A 14529-nucleotide genomic window follows, 5' to 3' on the forward strand; every position below is an offset into this window, starting at 1 on the left:
CCTACACAACTTGTACATCTTCACTGATAATAGACTGCTATAATAGTTGAACAGTTTTAGTTTGAGAAAACATAAAAATTGTGTTTGGCAGTTGGAACTTCCATCCGTCCATCTGTCCATTCACAAATCTGGATCCTGCGATAATTCAAAAAGTAATCAAGCTAGGCTCATAAAACTTGATATGTGAATAGAGGGCAATATCGAGGGTTCAAAGGTAAAAGGTGATAACTGCCATTTTTGCCGAAAATGACATTTTGTGATTTTTCAAATGTACTTAGTGTCCTTTATATCTGGCAAAGTTTTTGAAGTAAACTTCAGTCCTTATTTGGGCAAAAATCAAAGAGGTATTTAGTGATAACTTCTTTTCAACAAACTTTGTAGAGGTAAAAGGTTGTAAGTGTACTTATTACCCTCCATTTGAAAGTTGCTGAAGAATCTGTAGTGGAAAAAGGTAATAACTGATTTTATTACCTTTTACCATTGACAGAATATTACATTCATACAATCCACAGTGCACTATCTGCTATCTCCTTTTCCCATGAAATTTCTGGGTTATTATGTAAACGTTTGAGTCGTAAACGTAGTGTTAACAGACATTTGTGGAAAGCAAATATTAGAAAAGAGCAGTGGTCGAAATGACGGGAGTACACAAGTAAAACTAGGAAGACAATCTGAGCGAGAAGCCTTAAGACAAAAGATTGCTCTAAGTGCAGATTCAAGTGTAACGAGAATATAACCGAAAATGAAAGACAGTCAATATTCAAAACATATTGGTCAATGGTTGATTATACAAGTCAAAGGCAATTTATTTGTTGCCATGTCGCCAATAAAGAACCAGAAAAGATTTCAAAAAGGAGAACAAAACAAAGAACTCTTTCAAATTCTTTTTTCTTCACTGTTGATGACAAAAGGGTGAGAGTGTGCAAAGACTTTTTCCTAAAGACACTAGATATCGGCACAAAAACAGTTGCAAACGCAGTAAAACAGAAGGCATCAGAATATCACAGACCATTTGTTAAAAGCATATCGAAAGCTTTCCAACTGTTGATTCTCACTTCACAAGAAAAGACTACAACAGGAAATATTTAACACAGAATTGAAGTGTAAGGCGAATGTACTTACTTTATGTAGAAAAGTGCAAAGAACAAAACAGAAGCTGTGTTTCAGAGGCTGTGTACAGTAATATTTTTAAAGAGTACAACTTGTCTTTTTTTCACCCAAAGAAAAATAATGTCCGGTCTGTAATCATTATGACACTTTGAAGATGAAAGATAAACTAGATGGTGCAACAAAAACATAATATCACGCACACCAAGAAAGGAAAAGAAAGGCCAGAAAAGAGAAAGAAAGTGATAAAGAAAGAGCAAGGAAAGATCCAAAATTTTCTGCGTCAGCATTTGACCTCCAGGCTGTACTCACAACACCGTGCAGTTTAACTGGAGAACTTTATTACAAGAGAAAATTGTGTTGTTATAATTTCCCATAAAGTACACCGACGTCACATACTACAAGTGGTACAAAGACCAGAACTTTGGCTCCATGAAAACCGACGTTTATGGTAAACGTGTTAATTGGCTTAATATAAAATGGATACAAGTTCGCAAAGACAGTGGACAAAGTATTTTTGTGAACTATGGATTTGATCCAAGTGATTTCAAAGAAATAAAGTTTATCCAGAAAAAGAGCAAAAGCAAAGAGAAATATCTCAAGGCGCCACGAAAGGCTTACAGAAAAAAAGCTTCCAAAATCCGCTGCAAAAAAGGCAGATCTGTTGTCACTTGTTGCTTCCGGGACGATTCCAAAAGAATATGAATCATACTATATGTCATTGCCCTGCAGCAAATCTGCGAAGGATGAACTTCCGTTACCTTCTGTTAGTGAGTGTGAAGACGACGTGTGAAGTTCATGAAATTAAGGAACAATAGTTCCCCCATCCAGTTGGACGATTGATATTATCAAATCGGCAACCATTCTATCAAAGATTTGTGTGAATAGCATGCCCTTGGAATTGATAAGTTCTGTCTGATAATATTAATGAACGGTGTAAAATTAAATTTTTAAACACTATGAAACTTTATTTGAATGAGGTGTTTTTAGCTCACCTGTCACAAAGTGACAAGGTGAGCTTTTGTGATCACGCGGTGTCCGTCGTCCGTCGTCCGTGCGTGCGTGCGTGCGTCCGTGCGTGCGTCCGTCCATAAACTTTTGCTTGTGACCACTCTAGAGGTCACATTTTTCATGGGATCTTTATGAAAGTTGGTCAGAATGTTCATCTTGATGATATCTAGGTCAAGTTCGAAACTGGGTCACGTGCCTTCAAAAACTAGGTCAGTAGGTCTAAAAATAGAAAAACCTTGTGACCTCTCTAGAGGCCATATATTTCACAAGATCTTCATGAAAATTAGTCAGAATGTTCACCTTGATGATATCTAGGTCAAGTTCGAAACTGGGTCACGTGCCTTCAAAAACTAGGTCAGTAGGTCTAAAAATAGAAAAACCTTGTGACCTCTCTAGAGGCCATATATTTCACAAGATCTTCATGAAAATTGGTCAGAAGGTTCATCTTGATGATATCTAGGTCAAGTTCGAAACTGGGTCACATGCCTTCAAAAACTAGGTCAGTAGGTCTAAAAATAGAAAAACCTTGTGACCTCTCTAGAGGCCATATATTTCACAAGATCTTCATGAAAATTGGTCAGAAGGTTCATCTTGATGATATCTAGGTCAAGTTCGAAACTGGGTCACGTGCCATCAAAAACTAGGTCAGTAGGTCAAATAATAGAAAAACCTTGTGACCTCTCTAAAGGCCACATTTTTCATGGGATCTGTATGAAAGTTGGTCTGAATGTTCATCTTGATGATATCTAGGTCAAGTTTGAAACTGGGTCATGTGCGATCAAAAACTAGGTCAGTAGGTCTAAAAATAGAAAAACCTTGTGACCTCTCTAGAGGCCATATATTTCATGAGATCTTCATGAAAATTGGTCAGAATGTTAACCTTGATGATATCTAGGTCAAGTTCGAAAGTGGGTCACGTGCTGTCAAAAACTAGGTCAGTAGGTCAAATAAAAGAAAAACCTTGTGGCCTCGCTAGAGGCCATATTTTTCATGGGATCTGTATGAAAGTTGGTCTGAATGTTCATCTTGATGATATCTAGGTCAGTTTCGAAAGTGGGTCACGTGCCATCAAAAACTAGGTCAGTAGGTCAAATAATAGAAAAACCTTGTGACCTCTCTAAAGGCCATATTTTTCATGGGATCTGTATGAAAATTGGTCTGAATGTTCATCTTGATGATATCTAGGTCAAGTTCGAAACAAGGTCATGTGCGGTCAAAAACTAGGTCAGTAGATTCAAAAATAGAAAAACCTTGTGACCTCTCTAGAGACCATACTTGTGAATGGATCTCCATAAAAATTGGTCAGAATGTTCACCTTGATGATATCTAGGTCAAGTTTGAAACTGGGTCACGTGCCTTAAAAACTAGGTCAGTAGGTCAAATAATAAAAAAACCTTGTGACCTCTCTAGAGGCCATACTTTTCATGGGATCTGTATGAAAGTTGGTCTGAATGTTCATCTTGATGATATCTAGGTCAAGTTTGAAACTGGGTCAGCTCCTGTCAAAAACCAGGTCAGTAGGTCTAAAATTATTAAAATCTTTTGACCTCTCTAGAGGCCATATTTTTCAATGGATCTTCATGAAAATTGATCTGAATGTTCATCTTGATGATATCTAGGTCAGTTTCGAAACTGGGTCACGTGCGGTCAAAAACTAGGCCAGTAGGTATAAAAAGAGAAAAACCTTGTGACCTCTCTAGAGGCCATATTTTTCATGAGATCTTCATGAAAATTAGTGAGAGTGTTCACCTTGATGATATCTAGGTAAAATTTAAAACAGGGTCACGTACCTTCGAAAACTAGGTCAATAGGTCAAATAATAGAAAAACCTTGTGACCTCTCTAGAGACCATATTTTTCAATGGATCTTCTTGAAATTGGTCAGAATTTTTATCTTGATAATATCTAGGTCAAGTTCAAAACTGGGTCACATGAGCTCAAAGACTAGGTCACTATGTCAAATAATAGAAAAAACGATGTCATACTCAAAACTGGGTCATGTGGGAAGAGGTGAGCGATTCAGGACCATCATGGTCCTCTTGTTTGAGTAATTGACTTTGTCAATCTTTACTTGTATACTACAGTACTGGTGTTTGTCTGACCTCAACAGTTTAATACTATACATTTCAATTACACTGTACGATTAAAACCGTGTAAAACTTTATTGTGTGTGAGGTTTTTGAGAGTATTTTTCCAATAAGCTAATAATCATGTAGTTAGAAAGTAATACTTGGAGTTGGGAAATATTTTTGTGAATGAGAAGCATTAGGTTGTGTACAAGTTTTAGTTTATTATTATGTTTTGTGTTCTTAATGACATTACGGAACATTGTACCAAGCAGGGACATAATTATATCGCAACAATTTTAACAACATCTTAATAATTCACAGAGGTAAAAGGCAATAAGTGCACTTAACACCTCTTTTACCACAATTTATCTAGAACTTTCATTGATATCACTTCAAAGGTAAAAGGTGCTAAGTGCAGTTATCACCTTTTACCTTTTCGAAATTATGGTTAGTCAGGGTCTAAGTACACTTAGAAACTTTTACCTCTGTAAAATGTCACTATTTCATTTTATAATTTCCAAACAAACACTAATTGTACCCCCCGGCAACAAAGTTGTAAGGGGGGGGGTATACTGGTTTCAGGTTGTCTGTCTGTCTGTCTGTCTGTCTGTCCGTCTGTCTGTCTGTCCGTCTGTCCGTAGACACAATCTTGTGCGCACCATCTCTCCTTATCCCCATGACAGAATTTAATGAAACTTCACACAAGTGATCAGTAACAACAGTAGTTGTGCATGGGGCATGTTAGGTTCTTTTAGAAAAAAAATTTGCAGAGTTATGGGACTTTGTTTTTTTTGTTACTATACTATATACATAGACACAATCTTGTGCGCACCATCTCTCCTCATCCCCTTGATACAATTTAATGAAACTTCACACAAGTGATCAGTAACAACAGTAGTTGTGCATGGGGCATGTTAGGTTCTTTCAGGAAAAAAATTTGCAGTTATGGGACTTTGTTTTTTTGTTACTATACTATATACATAGACACAATCTTCTGCGCACCATCTCTCCTCATCCCCTTGACACAATTTAATGAAACTTCACACAAGTGATCAGTAACAGCAGTAGTTGTGCATGGGGCATGTTAGGTTCTTTCAGTAACAAAAATTGCAGAGTTATGGGACTTTGTTTCTTGTTAACATACTGTGTTGCAATCTTGTGCATGCCTAATCTACCAAACCCTTACACACAATTTAATGAAACTTCACACAAGTGATCAGTACCAACCCTAGTTGTGCATGGTGCATGTTACATTCTTTTAGATAAATATTCTGCATAGTTATGGGACTTTGTTTTTTGTTACTATACTGTATACATACAGTCTATATACATACAGTCCACATAATTATGCAATCTTGTGTGCGTCAAATTGCAATGTACTGTGTCAGTGCATGCGGGGGGTACATTCATCACCTTTAGTGATAGCTCTAGTTATCATTTGCAAATCATACCCTGCAAGGAAAGATTTACAAGATATGATCCAAAATAGTCAACAAATATAGAAAAATCAAAATTTGTAAGTATATTTTTCGGAATTAAAAGTTTTACTAAAATTTATGTTTTTTGCGTTTTTCTCAATATGTTGAAAATGGCAGTTATCACCTTTTACCTTTGAACCCTCGATATGTAGATTATGCACATACATGACTTACACTTGTAGGTTGTTTTTTCACCAGTAAGGGACTTCCGTATTGCCACTGCAATACTCAGTCACTTGTTAAAGATTACTTCAAAGTTATTGCACATTCTTATCAAGCATTGCATTTAACCTAAGGGTGATTTTTATGCCCCCGGCATCTACTGATGCGGGAGGCATATAGTGATTGTCCTGTCCGTTTGTTCGTTCGTTTATCCGTTCGTCCATCCGTACGAGGTTAACCAAATGGGACCGTTTCGTCTAGCATCAATACCACTTACTAGAATGACTTGATACTAATGCAGATGTAACCTGTGACCATTCCTCATCTTCATATATCACCTGACCACAGTTTGACCTTGACCTTGAGCTCATTTTGGACTTATGTTGCTTTATATGGGCCATCTCTCGTTAACCAAATGGGACCGTTTTGTCTAGCATCAATACCGCTTACAAGAATGAATTGATACTATTACAGATGTAACCTGTGACCATTCCACATCTTCAAACATCCCCTGACCTCATTTTGACCTTGACCTCATTTTGGACTTAGGTTGCTTTATATGGGCCATCTCTCTGTTAACCAAATGGGACCGTTTCATCTAGCATCAATACCGCTTACAAGAATGAATTGATACTAATACAGATGTAACCTGTGACCATTCCTCATCTTCAAGCATCACCTGACCACAGTTTGACCTTGACCTCATTTTGGACTTAGGTTGCTTTATATGGGCCATCTCTTGGTTAACCAAATGGGACCGTTTCGTCTAGCATCAATACCGCTTACAAGAATGAATTGATACTAATACAGATGTAACCTGTGACCATTCCTCATCTTCAAACATCACCTGACCTCAGTTTGACCTTGACTTCGTTTTGGACTTGGGTTGCTTTGTATCAACAAGGATGCCACCGGGGGGCATCAAGCGTTTATTGAACGCAGCGCCTTGTTTAACTGTTCCTTGTCAAAGGTATGTATATTTACAGAAAAATAACAATTTTGCATGTGTTTTACTACCTATCAAATGCTACTACTCTATATTTCCAGGAAAATCTCAAGAAATGAAAATATGTCCATTCAAAACTTCATTTTATGGAATGGCACAGGTGAGTTCTATTTTTAGAAATAAAATGAAGTTATTTGTGCTTTAATGTTATTTTTCCTTAAGACCAATTAGGGTTGAAAAATGAATATGTGCTAATTAGATTAAATATTCCTTTATTTATAATGCTTTTCCTGACTTTTACCATATGCACAAAGGAGTAGCATTATTTATACTCCTGGAAATAAGTAGTGTAACAGTGATTACAAAATTGTTGTAATGAAGATGTTTTGGATGGAAAAAATATTAAAATACTGAGGGGCTTCCGTGACTGAGTGGTTAAAGTCTCTGACATAAAATCAGTTGCCCCTCACCGATGTGGGTTCGAGCCTCATTCTGGGTGTTGAGTTCTTCATGTGAGGAAGCCATCCAACTGGCTTATGGAATGTCGGTGGTTCTACCCAGGTGCCCGCTCGTGATGAAATGATGCACGGAGGAGCACCTGAGGTCCTCTTCCACCATAAAAGCTGGGAATTTGCCTATATGACCTTATAATTGTGTCCGTGCGATGTTCAATGCAACAAACAAACAAACATTTTATTACATTTTGCTTTCATGGTAAGCAGTAGAATAAATGAAGGACAGTGTCATAGTGCATATAGTAAGTGTAAACTGGATTTGTTCTTTGCATTGAACTAACATTCCCATGTTTAAAGATATGTTTTTGATTTGATTTGACTTTGCTCTAAGACTTTAGGTTATTATGTTCTAGTCAAATTATAGGGTATCCTATAGACAGTACTGATGTTACTTTTATGTGCTTAATGTACACAAGATTATTTTCCCTCTTTAATAACACTACATTTTCCATATTTCACCAGCAATCATAATACTTTCATATTATAAAAGATAATGCATTTTTCTATCTGTAAATGTCAGTTATAAAAGTAAACTATCACAATATTGTGAATTGTTATGCATGCCAAAAAAACAAAAACAAAAAAACAAAGAAATTTGAAACTGGGGTGTGATTGTTTTCTGCTGAATTGCAAAAAAAAGACATAAAAATTACCCAATTAGCAGTATATATGTTTATACTAAGTGTTATTTTGGTGTATTGACAGGTTTATGGCACTGTGTGGTTATGTTCTTTGGTTCACTGTTTCTCCTGGGGGAGGAGTGTTCATTGTTCTCAGATGGAAAAGTGAGTCTTCAATCTTAAAGCTACTTCTGTCACAGTTGGAATAAAAAGAATAAAACCTTCATTTTAACAGTATAATGTATATGATGTTGTTTATTATATACCTACCGATTTCTTGTATTTCACACAAGAATACAAGATTATGTATTCAACTCCTGTCAGATACTGAATATTATTCATTGGTTGGACTATTTTGTTTTGGTATGCCCGCCCGCTTAGCACAATAAGGAGAGTGCAGAGCTACGGATCGCATGTTAGCGAGTTCGAGCCCTGGGCAAGGCGTTTGTTCTCTGTAACGATTTGATAAAAGACATTGTGTCTGAAATCATTCATCCTCCAACTCTGATTTTTGTGGCAAAGTTGGCAGTTACTTGTGGAGAACAGGTTTGTACTGGTACAGAATCCAGGAACACTGGTTAAGTTAACTGTCCGCAGTTACATAACTGAAATAATGTTGAAAAATTGCGTTAAACTCCAAAACAACCAACCAACTTTGTTTTGGTTGCAACACTTCATGCATCAAAATGTTACCAATTCAAAAGAGTTTTCAGCCTACTTTTAGATGATTTAACAGTAGAAACAGCCATTTGTACACAAGAAAAGGACCACGAAAGCAGTGTTCTTTTTAGCTCATCTGATGTTTTGGAAAAATAAGATGAATTATTGTCATAACTTGATCAGCATTGGCGTTGCCTGGTTAAGTTTTATGTTTAGGTAAGCTTTTCTCCTAAACTATCAAAGCTATTGCTTTAAAACTTGCAACACTTGTTCACCATCAAAAGCTGACAATACAGCAAGAAGCATAACTCCATCCTGCTTTTTGCAAGAATTATGACCCTTTGACTAAAAAACATCTTTCATCAGCTTTCTTATATCAAGTAGCTTAAACTGCCACTTGTTACAGACTTAAGAAAACATAACTTCATCCTGCTTTTTGCAAGAATTATGACCTCTTTTGGACTTAAAAAATCAGGTTTCTTGGTTAAGTTTTGTGTTCAGGTCAGCTTTCTCCTAAAATATCAAAGCTATTGCTTTAAAACTTGCAACACTTGTTCACCATCAAAAAAAAGACTCTGTACAGCAAGATGCATAACTCCATCCTGCTTTTTGCAAGAATTATAGCCCCTTGTACAGAAAGAAACATAACTTCATCCTGCTTTTTGCAAGAATTATTTCCAGCAAGTACTGTAACTCTGCATTGCTTTTTGCAAGAATTATGGCCCCTTTTGAACTTAGAAAATCGTGCTCTTGTTAGTTGGTGCATTTAATAAATGGAAGTGTCTTTTGGTCTTACCAGTATTCCTTAGTTTATGCAATCACTCTGTGGGAGACTTAATTTTGTGACCTCTGGATAATTCAGATTGCTTAACTTAAGTGAGACCTGAAAAGTTTTCTGTCTACTAGATAGAAACTGAAGTTCTGGCTCAATGGTCTGAAACCAACTTGTTTTTTTAGCTCATCAGATCAAAATGTTGAACAAAATGGGGCTCGGAAAGTCATAAACTGTCAGATGTGGGAATTGACTGTGTTAATCTTTTGAGTCTGGATCTAAATAGTAGCCAAAACTTTTAATAATAGGTAACAGTTGAAATAATAATTACTTTGCATTCATGTTTTTTTTATATGTTTCAGATGATAGGCAACTGGTCTTTTGGGTCTATTGTGTACTTTGGGTGCCTAGTCACAGTCTGTTTAAAGGTATAGTTGTAATGTTATGCACACTAGAATGAAAAATGACCATTTTAAGTCCAAAAGGTATATAGATTTGTCTTTTAATTTTTTTTTTCAAAATATAAAAAAGGATTTTTTTTATTGCATGAAAATATAAAATCACCATCATAGTTGGAGAAACAATCGTTAGAATTTTCCAAATGAAAATATGTTTTTGGTTATGTAGCTAAAATCAATCACTGATATCAGAAGTAACACTCTTGATGATATGAGTCACTTAGCTGTTTGGGGAAATAACAGAATATTGTACAAAATACATAATGATTTTTATATGCATCAATCTTTATATATTTATTTGTTGCAGTTGTGTTTACACATCTACTACTGGTCCCTACCAATCTGGCTCAGCTTTGCCTTCTCAGCATTCTCGTATTTTGTCGGTACAGCAGTCTACAACTCAGTCTTATGGCCGTAAGTTGTGTGTATACATTAAATGTTCCAGTTGTTACATTTCATTTATTTTTAAAGAATTTAAGTTCTATTGTGTGAATTGGCTTATTTGAAAAACAGCAATGAAACAGAGGATAAGAACTGAGTTTGGAACCATTCTTAAAACTATAGCATCTGGTTGGTTGTTTCTGAGAATGCTCTCTGAATTGACCCATAGTAGGGCTGCTTTTTCAGACTGGTCTCCAAACTTATTATTATAACCTTGGATTTTGTTCACTAGTCATTGTGACCCAGTGGGAGTAAGATGAAAGACTCATGTGTTTTTTCCTTGATGACAGTTCCAACTGGATTTCTTTTTAGGCTGTATTTTGTTGTTCACATATCTGACAGTAAAGTATTGTTATTCTGTTAGAAATTTTTTTTACCTTTTGTATGCAATTATTTTCAAGGATGAGTACTTATCTAATATATTTTTATAGATATGGATTTCTTTATTTTCATACAAGTTTTCTTGCCAATAAGTTTTAGGTATTTTTGAGTTGTTTTTGTTTTTGTTGGGTTCAGCTCTGACACAATTATATGTCATATGAAGATTTTCCAGCTTTTCATGGAGGAAGCCCCCAGGTGCCGCACCAGGCATTATTTCATGACAGGGGGGCACCTGGGTATAACCACCGACCTTCGTTTGAAGTATCGTTTTGATGCTAGCTTGATGCAAGATTTTGATAAGTAAATGTTTTTTGTTTGTTGGCTGAAAACTGGAGGATGTGCCATGCAATTTGTTAGACAAGAATTTTTTACACAGAGAAAAAGATATTACAAAACATTTTTTTTTTTTTCTTTCAGAGAATTTTTTAGTGACCATAACTACCTGTTATATGTCTGGAACACTGTCCTTACATCTGGTAGTGTCTGGTTATTGGAGCTTGTACTCATAGTTCTAGCACTGGTACCAGACATTGTATACCGGGCATACAAGGATATCACTATGACAATGCAATTAGGACATCAGCGACAGGTATGTTTTCATGAATAAAAAATTGTCTTGGGGATTGCACCATGTGTTATTTTCATCTCAATAATTTTCTTCAAACAGCTAATTGCCATTAACTCAATTTTGCTTCTGCCATTGAAGTTTTTGATGTCTTATTGTTTTGTTATTATTAAAACTCGTGTGCTTTCTATTCATTTTGAGGATTGATGATAAAGGAAACAAAAAAAGTAAAATATGTATGTAAATGTTTTCAGTTAAATCTGTGTATTTAGGTAGACATATTTGTTTAATCTATTGTCTACTCTTGGCTAAACACAGAAAGAAATTGAAAATGTTTTTATCATTCCATTTCAGTATACATTTTAACAACAGTTTGAAGGAAGTTATAGCTACTTTTATTGAATTGCCTTGTATTTTACAGCTAAGATGTATGCAACCAATGGTTTGACCATTCCATAAGCAGTCAGTTGTAAATAAAATTACTTACCATTTAAACCATCTGTAGAAATATGGCTTACACAGCAGTATATGTCCTTTTCCATTTCTTTGGCTTTTGAAACTTTGTTGGCATGAAGTTGCAATTTTTTCTTTTTTTGTACGTCAGGTCTGGCTATTTTCTTGCCAGCAAATTTAGGCGTATAGTTATAAATATAGTTATAACATTGTTTATCTGTACTTTTAAGTGTTAGTTAATTTGTCTGCCTGAAACACTTCATGTCTTAGGTGTTAATATGACAAATAAAAAGGATTCCAATGAAACTATGTACAAAAATTTAGCCTGATTAGAAGATGTGTCAGTTCTGTAACACAAAGGTTTTTGAGGCCAGTCATTGGAAAGACACGTCATTGGCAAGGCCAGTCATTGGCAAGTCACTCATCATTGGCTAGTCACTCATTGGCAAGGTCATCATTGGCAAGGCCAGTCATTGATAAGGTCATTCATTGGAAAGGTCAGTCATTAGCAAAGTCACTCATTGGAAAGGTTAGTCATTGGCAAGGTCAGTCATTAGCAATGCCAGTACTTAGCAAGGTCAGTCATTGGCAAGGTCAGTCGTTGGAAAGGCCAGTCATTGACAAGTCATTCATTGTTAAGGTCAGTTGTTGGCAAGGTCAGTCATTAGCAAGGCCATTCATTGGCAAGGTCAGTCATTGGCAAGATCAGTCATTGCCAAGGTCAGTCATTGGCAAGGCCATTCATTGGCAAGGTCAGTCATTAGCAAAGTCAGTCTGAAACTGAAACTGCTTTATTTGATTAAACGCCTAATTTTACACATAGTATATTCACTGGCGTTGTACATTAAATTATACCAGATTTATATAGCGCCCAAGGCGCTTTACATAGTTCAAATGCAGCCACACAGGGCGCATAATTCATCCTCTACTAGTACAGACACAGAGCGATCTGACCAGAGTGAGACAAAGCCCCCATGACAGAGAGATCAGAAATCAGATACAGGCTTATCCGGCTAACTTAGCCTAGCTCGTTTCGAATAGACAGCCTGGTTCTTTAACATGCCCAGTGTATAGCACTGATACAGGCAAGGATTGCCTGGGTTCCTGACCAGTACACCTCTAGTTGGGTGGGAAACACTGAAAAGCGTTTCTGAAAATTCCCGAGGAGCTGCCAGGGATCGAACCCCGACCTCAGGATTGGAAGGCCAGTGTGCAAACCACTGAGCTATCCGTCCACCCACAAGTCATTGGCAAGGTCAGTCATTGGCAAGGTCATTCATTGGCAAGGTCAGTCATTGGCAAGATCAGTCATTGCAAAGGTCAGTCATAGCCTAAGGCAAGGACCCTAACAAGCAGGCAAGGGTATTCCACTACTGGGCATTTATTACTTACTAGTGGGATCTCTTGTTTCCTATTTAGTTAGAAATATATTATTTCTTGCCATATTTGATACAGATGGTTTTAAAGTTTTTGCTGCACAATTTGCCAATTTTGGTATAGGTATATAGCATATCTAGTCTCCAACAAGCATTGACATGAATATCTTCCATTTTTAATTTGCATAACCCTTAAAGGGACATGCCTCTAGATTTTTGTCAAATGTTCTGAAGTAATGATGAAATAAAGATGGAAAACAAAGGGAGTCAGTAAGTTTTAGGAAGTTTTAGAAATACACACTCATGTAGACTTAAAGGCACTGACCTCTAGATTTTAGCTAAACTATGTTAAGAATGCCAAATCAAGAGAAAAAAAACATGTCTGAGTTGTGAAAATTTAACCAGGACCCCGTGGAAATAAAAAATTCCCTGCTGTCTAGATGGGATAAATAATGATTGTTAAATATAAAGCTTTATGATAAAGGCAGTTTACCTCCAGTACCCCATTACAAACACTTTTCAATTTTTAATGGAAAAATCAGTAAAAACTAATTCATATGTGTTTCCATAACATATAATCTGTCAGTAACTATGTTTCAAAACCCTCTTAAGAAATATAGCATCTAAAAATTTCTTCTGTTTTTTTTGTTGTTGTAAGATCTGGAGGTCAGTGCCTTTAAAGTATATATAGAAAATCTGCCTACTGTTGGTCTGGCAGTAAGAAAGAAAGTGATGTGAATTAGGAGGAGTTCAGATGTACTGTATATTTATACCATTCTATAGATGTTATTTGAAAGTATTGCTATTACTATTCTACTGTATTCTACTGAGAGTTAGATGGAGGCATGTCCCATTCATACTGGCACATCATTATATGCTTCATAGGCATGGCCTATATATCTAGGTGCTGAAATTTCTTAGTCTAATTGTTAAATTGGCTCATTATAACAAATGACAACAACATCTTTTTCTTCCAATGCAGTTTGGAGTTCTGCAGCTTTATTTAATACTTTTCAAAATACTTGACTTATTTTCAGCAATAGATAAACATGATGATACAATGATAATTACTGACAGTTTCAAAATAACTTTTCTAGTTAGTTGGTGAGTTAAGGTGATCATTTCTACAAATAGGCAGGGCTGTCCATTATCAAAAGTTAAAGTAATTGTTATGGAAAAACTCCTTTTGAGTCTGACTATATCCAAGGCCTTTAAAATATCATGCTATGATTGTGTCTGAAAATCTTTTTTAAACAAAGAACATATAAAACTTTACTGCAAAAGCACTTTATTTTGAAGAGGATCTGCAAGAGAAGAATAATGTAAATTATTCATGGAAAGTTGCCTTGGAAAAATTAAAGTAATTCATTATTGTAGATAACAAAGCATTGAGCAATGCTGTGAAACCTTGTATTTAGGTATGCTTGCTTCCAGATTTATCTGTGTATGTTTCAAATATTCATTGTTTTTGTTAAAGGGGCATGAATTAAGATATGTAAGGGTGCAATGTGTACAA

At 35.9% G+C, this 14529-nt stretch overlaps 1 protein-coding gene across 8 annotated transcripts in view; it reads left to right on the forward strand.

The window, feature by feature from the left end:
- Nucleotides 1-14529, forward strand: part of LOC123554046 (phospholipid-transporting ATPase IF-like) — a 70529-nt gene that overhangs the window by 39626 nt on the left and 16374 nt on the right. For 5 of the 8 annotated variants that reach the window (XR_008371771.1, XR_008371772.1, XM_045343906.2 and 2 more), the window contains exons 24-28: nucleotides 6874-6932; nucleotides 7993-8072; nucleotides 9702-9767; nucleotides 10105-10211; nucleotides 11037-11208. Coding sequence is in view for 6 of the 8 variants with exons in the window: in XM_045343906.2 (XP_045199841.2) it covers nucleotides 6874-6932; nucleotides 7993-8072; nucleotides 9702-9767; nucleotides 10105-10211; nucleotides 11037-11208 (484 nt within the window). In the remaining 2 variants the exon portion in view is untranslated. Of the gene's footprint in view, nucleotides 1-6873; nucleotides 6933-7992; nucleotides 8073-9701; nucleotides 9768-10104; nucleotides 10212-11036; nucleotides 11209-11605; nucleotides 11654-14529 lie in introns of all 8 variants that reach the window. The other 3 variants (XM_053548546.1, XM_053548545.1, XM_053548547.1) reach the window with 1 other exon arrangement.

This window comes from Mercenaria mercenaria, chromosome 7 (genome assembly GCF_021730395.1).
Source record: "Mercenaria mercenaria strain notata chromosome 7, MADL_Memer_1, whole genome shotgun sequence".
NCBI classification, from domain to species: Eukaryota; Metazoa; Mollusca; class Bivalvia; order Venerida; family Veneridae; genus Mercenaria; species Mercenaria mercenaria.